This window comes from Chroicocephalus ridibundus, chromosome 1 (genome assembly GCF_963924245.1).
Source record: "Chroicocephalus ridibundus chromosome 1, bChrRid1.1, whole genome shotgun sequence".
Taxonomy (NCBI): domain Eukaryota; kingdom Metazoa; phylum Chordata; class Aves; order Charadriiformes; family Laridae; genus Chroicocephalus; species Chroicocephalus ridibundus.
In genome coordinates this window covers 161,817,960-161,833,169 of record NC_086284.1, presented here as the reverse complement: position 1 = coordinate 161,833,169, position 15,210 = coordinate 161,817,960, and the positions used below count along the sequence as shown (strand labels likewise).

General features: G+C 45.9%; 1 protein-coding gene across 1 annotated transcript in view; it reads left to right on the top strand.

Annotated features, from left to right (window-relative positions):
* SYN3 (synapsin III) overlaps window positions 1-15,210 on the top strand; it is a 200,390-nt gene that overhangs the window by 7,999 nt on the left and 177,181 nt on the right. The window contains exon 3 of the mRNA XM_063321517.1: window positions 12,916-13,348. Coding sequence (XP_063177587.1) covers window positions 13,032-13,348 — 317 coding nt within the window. The 5' untranslated portion in view covers window positions 12,916-13,031. The remainder of the gene's footprint in view (window positions 1-12,915; window positions 13,349-15,210) is intronic.

Genomic DNA, 15,210 nt, shown 5'->3' with positions numbered 1-15,210 from the left:
TGAGCCTCTAAAGAGCACTTCTGAAACCCAAAATACAGCCAGGGTGTCCGTTTTAACAAACGGCACGTTCTGTGCTTCCTCTTGGCAAAATTCATGTTTCTTTGCTAACACAGAGCAGTTGTTACACTTACGAGGTGAGAATACCCAGTTACTAACTAGGTTTTCCAGCACAGTTTCTCTAGCCAGAAGGCTCCTACTGCTGCTTCATTAATATTAAGGACCATCAGGCAGGTGCTGTGATTGCATGGAGATGCCAGCAAAGACCAACAGTTTGATCGAAGTCTGCAGCCTCGCTGCTGCCTGCTTAGCAAAGAAAGCTTGGTGGGCCGTGGCGGGCAGCAAACCCAAGGGATGGGCCCTGCCATGGGGCTCAGTGAAGAACAGTCAGAGAGAGGGCAGGGCCCGGGCTGACAAACCAGCTGCCATCTCCTGCATCGCTTGGTGATGTTTCATGTTCAACCTTCAGGGTAGCGCAAACTGAGAAATCAGCTCAGGTGGGGATTGCTGCCAGGCACTGACTAGCCCAGCAGATGATGCTCTGGCAGCAGCTGCTGCTCAAGATCTATCTGCCCAGGAGACAGCTGCTGCTTCACAGCATGAACATCTGAGTGGTTCTGGGGTGCTTAAGCAAGTGTCTTTGTGTTGGGGTATCCTATGGTCATGCAGTCCCTGCTGAAGTTGGGGGATCACACACAGCATGAACATCTGAGTGGTTCTGGGGTGCTTAAGCAAGTGTCTTTGTGTTGGGGTATCCTATGGTCATGCAGTCCCTGCTGAAGTTGGGGGATCATCACAGCTGGACCAGATGCTGTTTTCTTCACTCTGGCGTTCAGGGAGCTGCTTCTTTGCTCTTGCTGCAGTGACGATGGCTTAGATACGGGCTGGTTTGAACCACACCCCTGAGTATTTACAAGCTAGCCTTGGAGTTGTTTTTTTCAATCAGAAGTGATAAACGCACGGCAGGAGTTATTGGGAGAAACTATACAAGCTGCACTACGTGGGAGGCCAAGCTCAGTGATCCTAGGCTTCAAATCTGTTTGATTTTTTACAAGTGCTCTGCAGTGCTTTAGAAGTAATTGAAGAGATCCAAAGCAATTATCCTCTTTCAGAAATGAGATACTAATGATGGAGAGCTAAAGCAACAAGAGAGCAAGTGATTAAGCTGATAATAGTGAAGGACTTACGTATCTGTTATCATGCAGTGTACATTATCATTAATGCTCACAGTATGACCCTCTCTTGCCCTGGTTTTACATGTGGATTCCCATATGAAGTGATTTAACCAGAGTTCTTCCTGAAGCTCTCAGGAAAATACATGTGGATGTGCGGGGCCTACAGCCAACATGTGTAGGCGATCCACTACTTCGATGGAGCTCAGTGATGATACCAGATTTTCATAACCCCATCAATGGGTCATGTTTGGATACTGGTTTTTCGTTGGAGTAGAGAGGAAAGGGGACAGAGATCCTTGTGTCTAACCGGGCTTGTTTATAAAAGATCACTCATACACAATTAACATCTAGATATCCACTAGAGTTTTTGCAGTGATCAGCTCCAAAACTGGACTCCGGTGACCTTAGCAGCTCTCATTTGAGCTGAGAACACTGTGTATTCTTCCACGTTAAAAGTAATACAGTTTTCAGGTTGATTTAATCTTAAAGAGCTGCTGTACTTATTTTGTATATTATAGAACACCTCTGCAATCTGTATTTATATCACCGCACATCTCAGTCTCTCTCAAACTTGACCCAATTTAGCCTTTCCATGCTTTAATTAACAGAAAGATCATTATACAATCAGGCATACTAAGGCACAAAGTAGTTAAGTGAATTCCTCAAAGTAAAAAGTCCATAAGAAAAAAACATAGAGAAAGGAACTGCTCTTTCTAGCCACAAAATCCGTAAGATTGGTTTCCCTTTGTGTGCAGTCTTGAAATAGAGAGTAACGTTTTGCGTGTTTCAATGCGCTGACTGCCGTCCTGCAACATGCAGGAATATCAGCTCTGCACTTCAGCTCGAGCCTATGGAAAACACTGAATATGCAAGTGTAAGCGCAGGCAGAACTTGGCACATCATCTTAACGGGGGGGAGGCCAGGCTCCACGAGTGCGTAGCTCTGTGCAAAGCTGCAGGGAATAAACATACTTCCTCAGCCTGCTGTAGTTAACACCTTGCCATCCATGCCACCTTCTGAAATCTTGAAGCTAAGAAATTCTTCCCTGGGGTTGGTTGGTTTGGGGTTTTTTTAACCAGTTCTGTGACTGCATAGGGATGACAGAGTGATGCAGCTGTTGCGAGGTGGCCAGCTTCAACACGCAAAGTTTTAAACCCGCTGGCCTCTGCGAACCTGAGGGCTCAGGCATTCGGTCTGGGCAAGAGCTGAAAATAAAGCCAGCGGGGCGAGGCAGCTCTCTAGCTATTACTCAGAGCTCTGTTGAGTTTGTTTTGGACTCTTCAGCTGATCTTACAGTCTACTCTTGGACACGTCTTTTTTTCTGTAAATACATATCCACAGTAAAAGTGGCTTTCATCAGTAAGCTTCAGTCACATGGGGCTGCACCGCTTAGCTCTGATCAAATACAGATCGTTCCACAGAGGACTAGGAATTGTTAGCAATGCTGCTTCTATCGTTCGCTATATCATCATATAATTACACATAAACAGCAGCTGCCTAGCTGTGTGGCTAGTCAGGACACAAATGCAGAAAAGGAGTCCCCAGTGTAGCTCTCAGATAACTTCTGTCTGAGATTTTTAGGATGTCCCCATTTCTCTCCTGCCTGCTGCAATGCTCATGCTCTTGGTGACCAGTTAGTCACGCCATATTCGTGCGTGTACCCAGCAAGAGCTCAGGTCAACACGTGCGGTTAAAGTTCCTCCCACTGTGCCCTGCTCGGGCTGTTCGGCTGCGGAACCAATGCATCCTCTCCTTTCCCCTCTTCCCCTTCCTTCTCTCCTTTCCAGCCTTGGGAAGGAAGTTCTGCGAGTATGGGAGAAGGAGAAACTAAAATAGCTGTGTGGATCAATCCTTTACATTACCAGTTAGAAGATGGTTCTAAGTGCCACATTTTTTCCTCCGAGAAAGCTTTTTTTCCCCCATCCACTCATGGTGTCTAAGTATTCACCAGCCCTTTAAAGGCTTGGTGGTCAAGTTCTTAAATAAGGCCAGCCAATTTTGTAATGGTTAAAAGCTTTGTAATTCAGCTATCGATCAGCAGGGGAACCAGAGCTCTTCAGGTTGCTCATGCTTGGTTCAGTGGTGCAGCATGGAGGCGTGTGAGCTGAGCCTTACAAGATCTCTGCGGTCTACAAAATAAAGCTTGTCCTCTTAATGAGGAAACCAAGGCACTAACGTTGAGTGACCTTTCCCCAAGCTGATGGCAGAGGACTCTGTAAAATCGTGTTGTGCTTTATTTCTGTGTCTGGGCCCAGCCCACGAGCCTACTCTCTCAGGACTTTGTCTGGGTCCAGAATCTGTTCCAGTTCTCACACTCATGTAATATTTTTTCTGATGCTTTTTGCCTAAACATAGTTTCCGGTGTTTGGAGACAATTAGGGAGGGCTCCTACACCATCCAGCATGAATGCAAAACCTGAATAGGCAAGCAGACAGGAAGCAGGAGAGGAGACAGCTTGGTAAAGGACAATTACTGAAATAATTTTTCATTAGACTTTTAAAAAGTACTTTCTAATTATAGCAGTGCACCTCTGGTGATACAACTCTTTGTCAACACAATATTCCTACGGAGCCAACATAACTTCTTAAGTGGCACTTGAAACCTGGCCAGATGCTTTATTAAGAAAGCAAAGCACCTGCCCCCTGACTGTCCTGCACACGCTCCTGCTGGCACCACAAACAGGTTTGGCTTGCAGCTCTAACCTGCACGCATGCTGGAGCAGGATCTCATGGACATTTGTGAGGTCGCAGCTGGGAAGCAGGCACTGGTGATGGTGCAAAGACTGGGGTGCTCAGTCCAGCTCTGGGAGAGGGCATTGTCACCCTTGCTGGAGTGAGAAATGTGTGGGTGCGTGGTGCGAGCAAAAGGGATGTATTACACAAACCCACGCAGCTTTTCATGTATCTCCATGTGATCAAAGGTAATGATGCAAAAAAGCAAAGAAAAACATCTCCTACAAATACTCAGCACAGTTTGGGTTGGTCATCACAGAGCTTGAGACAGACATAGCCAGCTGGACCTCTACAGTGTTCCAGATGAAGGTCTACCCATCCCCATTTTCTCTGCCTCTTTGGGGGGAATAGTCTAGCCAGTCAATCTCCTGCCACTTCTACATCACACAAAAGAATTTGGCATCAAGCTGTCTTACAGTCATGTCAGAAATCTTCCCCAGAATGCAGTAAAACATTGTCTTTCTCTTCCATCATCAAAATAATTCAGTAAGTGCGCTCAAATTCTCAGCTTATTCTTCTCTTTGTATTGAGTGCTGATACCCGAGATGGGCACGTATGGTTAGAAAGCAAATGAGCGTCTTGCCACACAAAGGCAAATTACAGGCTTTATTTCTCCAGGTATCTGTTGTTCACACCATCAGTCTAAGTAAATCTCAAGTATTCTAAGGGGTTCCTCGCCATATGGGAAAGATCTGGGAAACTGGGATATGGTGGTGTTCTGGCATGGTGTGGGGGGAAGAAAATGGGTGGATTCAAATGGCAGCAAAACTTTGATGGGATATACTCGCACTACAGATGGTTTAGAAGACTTCAGGTGTTTGAAGGAAAACTTTTTAACCCCCAGAAGCATAGAACTTTTGGGAAAGAAATTGAATTTTTGTGGCATTTTAAAATGAGTTAGAAGCATTGATGCAAGAATTGTGGGGTTGTCTTTGAAGACATGTTATTCGGAACTATGCAATGCATTTTTGTCTTATAAACGTATGAAAAGTAATACAATTTGTGCTTCAAACAGAAAATCCTTCCTGTCATCATCAGTTAGTAATTATCTGTTTGGTGTACATTATGACCTTTTAGTGAATTGTTTCTTCCCTTTCGTGACCTGCAGCACTTTTCCCCCCAACATATCTAGTTAACTCTATAGTAATAAAATATTCTGTTTACCTGCATTTTGAATAACCAATCTACTGTGGCTGAATTGAAATATGGTAGAAAGAAAATGGCATAGAAATGAGGAAGAGTATGTGATCATAATCAAGACAGGAGCCCCATTAGCACTGGGCAGGCTGCTGCAGTTTCCTCTGAGAACCTGTGAGTTGTCAGTCCTTTAGGCATCTTTTATCTGGGCGAGCCCTAATGCATATTGGCAGGCCCTACATATTAAATACATCCAGCTTCTTGATTTTATTCAGATCAGCACTCTTCAAAGCAACGCGTCTCTCAGCTGAAGGAAATCCCTGCTCTATTAATGGCGTGTCTGGTGCCGCTTTCACTCTTATCACCATGAAATCAGGGCTTGTACGGTTACTGCAGGAAACTTAGAGCATGTCTCACAAACACACAACATGAACTACATCAGATCCAAGTCTGTGAAGGAAAAAGACGGGGGCTTCAGAGCCCCGCTTGCTTTCTTCTTACTATTTCATCCGCTTAATATGCAGAGCATCGATCTCTACAAATTCTCTGGTTTGTACTGCTGTCTCCTGCTTTTCTTTAACATAATCGTGAGGAGCCACTTTGGCATGTGTGTAAGTGTTAGCCTTAATGGAAGCATTAGTGTCGCTAGTGCTTGGGGTGGGAATGACCACAATGCTCTAGGGAAATAAGAAAAGGAGACAGTATGCCAACTCAACTGACTTTCAGATGGGGATGGCTCTATAATAGTCAAAGATTAGCACAGGATTTCTTTGCCTCATACAGCCTGCTCAAGTTGAGCTGGGTCTGGCTTTGCTGATAAGCAAGTATTGATATTGAACAGAGACAGGCCACAAAAGGGCTCCCTAAGCTCATTGACAGGGGGATATAACCACTGAGACAACACTGCGGCCGTTAGGTGCCAACAGGATTTCCACAGTGAGAATAAAATGAGGAAATAATGTATTGTTTCCAAGAAGTAGCACATCATATTTTTTTCTCGGGGGCATTAAAGCCAGAGAGTATTATCATAATATTCAGATTCATTTTTCTCTAGAAAATTTTTCACTATTGTTCATGGCTTTAGTCATCTTCCTTTGCAATCTGCTGAAAGCCTAATGATCTTACAATGACATTTTGTCATTTAAGAGTCTTTTTTCTTCTTCTTCTTTTCCTTGCCTGCCTTTATGATATAACAGGCAAAAGAGGAAACAGACTTAACTCATTTTCTCTGCTGAGTGTAGCTCTTGGGAAGTGGTCCCATTTGCACTCAGTTTGGTATGCGCACAAACATTATCTTCCAGGCCAGATAACGCAAACCTCCTATGGTAAAACTGCTATATAGGAAGCACTGAGAGCTTTGCAAACTGAAAAAATAAGTAAGATTTGTGAAGCCTAGACTTTTCCACTTAAATAGCCACCCAAGAAGGTAGAGAGGATTTTTTAAGGTCTATAAGAATGCAGCAGTAAGACAAGAGAGTTGTTGCACTTTTATATGTATCAGTGACTTAATGAAGCATGTTGAACATTGTGAAGTGATCAATTTCTGAGAGAAAGACCTCCCAGCATCTCTGAGAATCTCTCCAAACAGAGAAATCGAATGCACAAGACACTGGCTTCTGCGAAAATCCTTAAAGAGCACATTTCCAAAGGAAATCACTGCTGCTGTGAATGGTAATAGAGAATTTGGGAAGCAAGTGAAATTCTGGCGAGCAACTGTCTAACACACAACAGGGAACTCAGGCTCTGGGTAGCATAAATGTCCTCACGGCGTGCTGTGTCCACTCCCCTGCCGTGCCACCCCCTCCAGGTGCAGGGTGCTGACTTTGAAGCAATTGCTTCAAAGAGACAGCACGGCTCCACCAGTGTCGGTCTCTGGCATTGGCATGCACAAACCCCTCTGATTTTAGGTGGAATTCGTGCTCTAGCTTTACATGGTTTGGAAGATTTCCACCAGTGTCTACGTTAGAGCTGTACTGCATTGATGACGCTGGGGAAAGCTCTCTACAACCTGAACATGGGCATGGAAACTCTCTGCTTTCCTCTTTTCTTTGGGATGGCATGAAGTCATAGAATCATAGAATCAGAGAATGATTCAGGTTGGAAGGGACCTTAAAGATCATCTAGTTCCAACCCCCCTGCCGTGGGCAGGGACACCTCCCACTAGATCGAGTTGCTCAAAGCCCCTTCCAGCCTGGCCTTGAACACATCCAGGAATGGGGCATCCACAGCCCCTCTGGGCAACCCGTTCCAGTGCCTCACCACCCTCACAGTAAAGAATTTCTTCCTAATATCCAACCTAAATCTACCCTCCTTCTGTTTGAAACCATTACCCCTTGTCCAATCATTACGTTCCCTGATAAAGAGTCCCTCCCCATCTTTCCTGTAGGCCTCCTTTAGGTACTGGAAGGCCGCTATAAGGTCTCCCCGGCCCCTTCTCTTCTCCAGGCTGAACAGCCCCAACTCTCTCAGCCTGTCGTCTTTCCAACCCTTTCAGTTTTTGTATATGCTTCAGGTTTACAAAATGTGGGGGGTTTGGTGCAGTATCCTTTTCCTTTTCTTTTTCTAACCCCAATTGTTTTAATTTCCTGATTTATGGAATTTCAGATGAAAAATACCAAGGAATGTTTGAACACGTGAGCCTCTTGAGTCCAAAACTGCAGCAAATGAGGTAAAAAAACAACAAAAGTCCTAATTAATTTCAGAACTGATTATTTTATTCTGCTTTCAATTCTTCCCAAGAAATGCCAAGCTATGCTAAGCTTGGGAATGTTGAAGCCATTCAGAGTGAAACACTGAGAGCTTGACAATAATGAAGAATCTCTTGCTTTCCTCTTTTTGAAAATATCTGTGGAAAGCCATCCGGCTGGATTTAGAGCTCTCTAACATGGCTGTCCCTCTACAGAAGTCCGCTCCCACATTGTGTCGATATGCCTGAAGGCAGAAAGGGACCCGTGGGATTATCTTAACATGTGAAGGTATGCTGAAGGCTATCCACAAAATGGGTGTGAGGGGTATCGGTAAGTGGCCACTGCCAGGTGAGGAGCATCCCCTCATCTTTCCATCTACCGAGGGGCAGAAGTAAGTGCGCCCTTATGGCGAGGTGGGAGGATAATCTCTCCTCATTGGTTTTCCATCTTGCCGCCACCAGCATTGCTCCGTTGAGGCTGTCAAGAGCAGGAATCAGACACACAGGCTGGCGTGGTTGTGTCAGTTCATTACCTGACGGCATAGATAACAAGCTCGAGGGAATTCTAAGCACAGTTAACAGATATCAGCCAATTGAGTTGGGTTCCCTCTGGATGCTACCGCACATTAGAAAGTAACCCAGCAAGAGGTTTAAGTGAACGTTTTGTTCTTGTTTTCTAACACATGTCAACAGGTTTTCTGAGATAACTTGCATCTCTGTGGAGTGTGTGCTTGAGAAAAGCAGGTAGGTGCCTGGCTGCTGTCAACCTGCTGAGGGAGCAGATTGCTTACCCTCCCTTGCCCTTCCGAAAATATCAGCCAGGAAGTTTAACTGCGCGTTAGTAAGGGGCTGTCGGTGCCAGCCTCTTTGCTGTTGTTTTCAAGGTCAGCTCTAATTGACCTTGCTCTTGCTTCATTTAGTTGCTCACATCGTTTCCTTTTGATTCCCTGACTGTGCTCTCATTATTGGGATTTCTGCGTGTTCCCATATTGTCTTTTGGTTAAGCCGATTCCCGCTTGCTTCCTCCTGTTCTGCTTGTGCCTTCTCCTCCTCCTCTCCCCCTCTCTCCTGCTTGCTCTCTTTCCTTGGGACTCACTCATTCTCCTATGCCTTGTTTATTATTTCCCCATCCTGAAACATAGCCCAGATCCCTGACCTGCAGCTCCATGGCCCAGATGCCCACTGTTTTCTCAGCTAGCTTTCGGGAGCAGCTGTTTCACACAGCAGCAGATTACTCCTGCGTGGTGGGAGGTAGCTGCTGTATTGCAGCTCGAGGAACTCAACAGGAGCTGCTGCCTGACCTGGAAGCAGCCCATGGGCTGTATTGCAGCTATGCAGGGGGCTGCAGGCCTCTCTATGGGCAGGCTTGTGCCTGGCACAGCATTAAGTAGGTGACATGTCTCCATGTAAGCCATAAGAAGACACTGGTGTGCAGAGAGGCAAGTACAACGTGATGGTGTACAGCCAGCAGCTTTCCTACCTGTGGCTCTGGAGTGACAAAATACCACTTACCAGACTTGTCTTGCTTCTGAAGGAGGTGTTGGCTCCTGGCTTTGTTGAAGTTACAGCCCCGCTTGCCTGCTAGGGTAGGACCTGTACATACACCGGGTGGACGCTGTGCTGCATGAGAGCTGCATGCTGTGAGAGCTGCACAGAGCCAGATTTGGCCTGACGTGCTGAGCCCTCAGGCTCTCCATGAGGAGTTTCAAGCTGTAGGAAAATGAGGTCCTATACTACTCAGCCTGTGCCTGTATGAAAATGCCTATTGCTGAAAGTTAAATAACAGCAAGTGAGTATGATGCAGAGCAGACCATGAGGTTTTCCAGTAAGCAAAGGAATCTGCTGGCAGTTTACACTGCTGCCATTGCAGAGAACATCTCCTCTGTGGCAGCACTAACGACAATCGATAAATCAATCCAGCGAAGCCATCAATAACTGCATTTTTTTTTTAAAAAAAAGAGAAAGTCTATTTTAATTAAATTACCCAGCTCATTAGAAAAAATGCATGTAATTAGAGGAGGAGAGTCTGTGCCATTGTTTTGACAGACCCAAAGTCAAAGTTCCTCGTGGGTTGGCCATCCCCCATCCCAGAGCAGAGCCAGGCGTAGCTCTCTGCTGCAGCAGTGTCATCCTGCTTGAATTTAGCCTCGGCGTGCTTTGCTGGAGGGAGAATGCCCCATGACATCGGTTGCTTAGGCTTTCTCTCCTTCATTCCCAAGCCAACGGCATGCAGCCCAGTCTTCAAAGCAAGCAGAGGCAGTGCCAGCCAGCAGAGGGAAAGGCCAGTCTCAGTGCAGCGTCCCAAACTCTCTGGACAAGAGAGTTTTGCCATCTCCCAGTTTGTCCTGGGCAACATCTTTCACTACCATCTTTCCCTGGTGGAAAAAATGATGGGGCACTGTAAATGTTGCTGTTTAAAAGTGTCCAGGAGGCGAGCGGTCATGGCCTTGCAATAAGTGTGACGAATTGTTCATTGTGGATAGTACCCTGAAGGGCACAATTTGAGAAGCCCTGTTGTGGAGGAGACCTGCGTGCCTTCCAGGCACATCACAGGGTACTCTGGCCCTTCCCAGCCCCATGCCACGTGTCTCCATGCCCTTCTTCCACAGTACAGAGCGGAGACATTTGCCCATCACTTTACTTGCTGATGCTTTGCAAGGAGCCCATGTTCTTTTGGAGAGTGCAAATCTCGCAGAGGAGGAAGCAGCCATGCAAGTGCCTGGCAGTGGGCAAGGAACACTTTCAAGAGCATGTAAGTCCTTCTGGACCCTGTCGCAAGAAGACTGGCTTGTGAAAAGAGCCTTGTCCAGCCTGTATGGCTGGGGCCAGGTTCCCTCCCGTGGCTGAGAGCTGCCACAGCAGGAACCAGCAGCTCTCTGTGATGCTGTGCAAAGTGTGCAAGGGACAAGCGTCTTGTCCTAAAACCACTTCTCCTGAGACTGGTATTGAAATATGTCCCAGGACTGGACCTACTCTTGAGTGGACTGTTGTTTAAGTGAGGGGAGTTTTCTTATTTGTGTTATGCAAGGTAGGAAATGCAGGTTCCTGAGCAGAGGACAGTGCAGCGCATTTTTACGCTGCCTGTAGTATATAAATCCCTCAAAGTCTTTGTAGGCTCTACCACTCTGGTCATCCTGGACAGGTAGCAGTGGATGGCTCTGTGCTGGCACTCACAATTACTGCAGCAGGACACGAGTAGGCCAGGTGCTGCGTGGGTGGATAGATGAGGTGAGCAGGTAGCTCATAGTTCGTTCATGCTATATGTTACCTGCTTTTTGGAACAATTGCTGATTAAACAGTCAGTGCTACCGGAGCGCTCACCGGTGCCTGCGTTTGCTGATGTTGTGCAGTCACCGGGCACACCAGGACGGGGTGGTAAGTCGGCACAATGCCTCGAGATATGTTATTGACTGTAAATGTGGCAGGAAGTCATTAAAGATTTCTTGAGCTATTCCCTGGGAAAAGACTAACTCCAGGCTCCAACAAAGTCAGAGGACTTGGATTGCCAGGGCTGAGAAATCAAAAGAAAAATTGCTCTAATAAGCCAATGTCATCGGCTTCAGCAGGGAGCCCTCTGCTCCAGATGGATCCTGTGCCCACAAAGTCAGGGTGGTGATGGATGACGAGATCTGGGGTACACGTGCCAAGTGGCTCTTTGTAGCTTGCCTACTCCACGCAGGCTATCCAAGCCTCCCTAAAGGCTCTGGGGGCTAAGAGAGGTATGGACACAGACAGGTCTGAATCCTTTGTCTCTAAAGCTTTGTAAATCCCTATAGGTGAAAATAAAGGACAGCTTATTTTAAGAAAGCTGTTTGGTTGCTCCATGAGCTCTCAGCCGCCGCTCCAGGAGGGAGATTTGCAGACGCCAAGCTGTCTTGGACCAGCTAGGAAAAGACAGTTTTCTGCCATCAGGAGGCAATCAGAGACTGGGACAAGAGCGTGAGCACTAAGGAAGGCAAACCCAGGCAGGTGAAGGCAAGGAGCTCCAGCTTTTTTAAGGGGCTCATTCAAAAAGACTTGAAGGGGTTGGTATCCGGAATTCATGTGACTCATCTCACTTGACGTTTGGGATAACTCTAACTTTTGTTGCTGTAGGTATGTCTGTCTGAAAAACACTTATGTTTTACCAGCAATGTTTCTAAATTTTCCCCCCAAATCTCACCAACCAGCCTCTGGTCAAGACTCAAAGGCTGTCTCAGCAGATAAAAGGTCTTGGGAAATTCCTGTGGAAATCTCATTTCTGGGCTGTTCCTATAAGTGAAAAAAAATTTTTTAAAGAAACTACTAACTCTGTGACGTTATTTAGTTGTTGAAAAACTTAATGTCCTGGGTAAAAACAGTCATCACATTATGGTAAAGGGAGAAGTGCCAGCTAGTTACATTTCACAGTGTTCATTTTCTCACTGGAAAAGATGAGCAGAGTAAGAGACCTTTCTTCTTAAAAGAAAACAAAATAAAAAAACCCAACAACAGCAAGAAAAAAAAAAAAGTATGTGAAGATTAGACAGACAAGCTTCTAGTTTTGAGTACCTGCAAAAATCCTACAAGCGAAATTGTAAAATCAGGTAGTCTGCTGTGTCTAGCAACCACCAGCATGCACCTGGCTGAAAGTCTTATTTTGAGGGCAGAGAGCAGCAGGGCCAGAAACGAGTAGTTTGAAGCTGCCACTGAATTTGATCAAGATATGTATGGGGATTTTTTACTATTTATTTTCTACATGCTATCTGAATTTAGGACATTTGTTCCTTAAATTCAGAGCCTTACTTACAAACCTGACAAAGATGATAAAACTTTTTATCCTACTAGATCATTTGTTGGTTATTCTGTAACAAGCATATGTGATTTCTAACACAAAAAAAAATACCAGAAATAAGCTGTCTCTCTTTTGAAAGTTAACATTTACAGTCAGAAAAAATTTTCTTTCTCCACAGTGAACAAGTATAGAATTGTTAGCCCCTAAGCTAGTGCAAGCTGGTCTGCCCTGACCGGAAAATGTTTTGGGATGAGAGCCATGAAACATACTTTGTCCTGTTTAGCTTTACCAGTGTAGCATACTGCATAGAAACCAATAGTCCTTTTTCCTCTCATCGTTGATTAAGGTACCCATTTAAAAGGCCAAAAGATTTTTTCTTATCTCAGACTCGCAGTACGTATCTCACACATATGTCTTTGACTCTTCTTCCCACAGGAGAGAAGGAAAATATAGCTGAAAAACTACACGCACACAGAAGCGTTACCCAGGACTGGTGACACCATTGTTCAGCCTCTCTCGTGCTGAGAAGGTTTCCACACAACGCTGCAACAATGAATTTCCTCCGGAGGCGTCTCTCAGACAGTAGTTTCGTGGCAAATTTGCCCAATGGCTACATGATGGACTTGCAGCGCCCTGACAACTCCACGAGCTCCCCGGTTTCTCCTGCCACGGAGAGAAAGCATCCGCAGCCACTGCAGCCCTCACACTCTTCCTCTACTGGCACCAGCATCTTCAGCTCCATCTCCAGTGCCATGAAGCAAACCACGCAAGCGGCTGCAGGACTAATTGATCACTCGGCCAGCCCCACACCACCTGTGGCCCAGAAACCCAAGATCCTCCTGGTGATCGATGATGCGCACACAGACTGGTAAGTCGTCATGGTACTTCCTCATAAATTCAGCTTTACAAAGTTTGGGGGATGAGAGGGATCTGGGAAGCACAGGGCATCTGCAGGGGGATACATAGATACTTTTACATCTAGGTCACCAATTCTAGCTCCACATTGATGTTTGAACAGTGATATGCATAAATGGCAGAGTAGGCTTTTCTCATATCTTCTTTGAAAAAAACATTAATTTGTTACTCATCGGCAAATTTCTTAATAGCCAGTTTAGAAAGCTTTAGGCAAGCTGGCCGAGAGACTTATTTAGGGGAAAATCCAGAACATCTATTCAGAAGATGCTCATTGTTTTGTCTGCTAGCTTGGCACAACACAGAAAAAAGGGGAGGGTAGCACAGGCAAGGGGACTGTATTGAGAATTTCAAAATTAAAGAATCTGGGGTACCAGGTCTTGTCCAGGGGATATTATTTTATTGTCCTTTTAATCCCACACCACTCTTCAGTAAAGTTGTCACCTGTGGTCTTCTCTGTTTTCCCAGGAGAGTGGGAACATGGTGTGACCTGCCTCCCTGGGTGTATCTTCACAAAACAAGAGCTCATCTCTTAGCTAAAAAGGGGCGATGACTGAGTACAACTAGGTCAGGCTTCTTCAGCCGACTTGAAGTAAGAGAGGGAAAAGAGTGGGATTTTCCTCAAAGGAAAAACAACTTTTTAACTGAGTGGGAAAGACCGTGATAAGGTGGTCATCATATCAAATGTTTCACTGGCCTATTGTCTTTTATCACCATAGCAGCCTCTTAACGCCAGATAGTTCAGTTGGCAACACCGGTCTGGCTCAACCCTGATCTCTCTTTCCTGGGTGCACCTGGAGGTCTCCCAGCAGGCTGATGCTCACCAACCTCCGTCTCTGTTTAGCGTTTTTGCAGTTCCATGAAGATGCTGCCAGGTGGCAGTCCCTTAACATAGCATCCTCCAGCTGGGGATGGGAGTGCCTCTAATGCACAGTCTAGCATCTGGGGCTCAGCCTGCACTGCTTAGTCCAAACACTGTAATCAGAGAGGAAAGCCCTATCTCAAAGGCCAATCTAGTTTTTCCTTGAGATTAATGGTTTTGAAGGTAGTCTGGGCAGGGGAAAGGACAAGGAGGGGTTGGACTCCGTTGCAGTGTTTTCATGTTTTAAAATACACGCTGCAATCAAATCCTTGCCTTTATATCTCCCAGCTGCTGTTCTGTCGTGCAGACTTCATGGTCTGTGAGCTGAGCTTGCCCAAGGAGCAGCAGCTGGGAGATATAAAGAGGAGGTATGGCTGCCTGTGCTGTCTTCACTCCTCCACTCGTGTGTAAGCACTCCACGCATCCTGCTGTCTTGGCTATCCTTCTGCTGTCTATAACTTAGCAGTTTCTACACATGATAGGGGACCCCTTTCCCCTTCGCTGCCTCTATCCACAAGCTTGCAGATATCAAATAATGCTGCTTGCAAAGGCTCCCTGCCTTCAGTCTCTCTCAGGTTGTGAGGGCACTGAACAAAATTAGTGTATGCATTCATGACCATATCCTGACATATGTATGATAGGAAAACTAAGGAAGCAACATTGCTAACCCTTGCCTGCCACAGGTTTCCATGGCTCTTTATAGCACGGCCGGAAACACATGCCTAAAACTTCCCCAGCCTAAAGGTAGCATGTGGTCCTTTCTGAGGGAGCGTACAAATGCAACCACTCTGGTAGGCCAGGAGCGCTACTTGGCAGTTGATTTTCGTGTCTCCAGGAAACTCAATGAGCCCTTGAGAGCAGCACTGGAGAGCAGTGGCTCCATGGCTCCTTGGATGTTTATTCTTGGTAAGGTACTTCTGAGCAATGCCAGTCGTCTTCCTGGTCTCAGCCAGGGT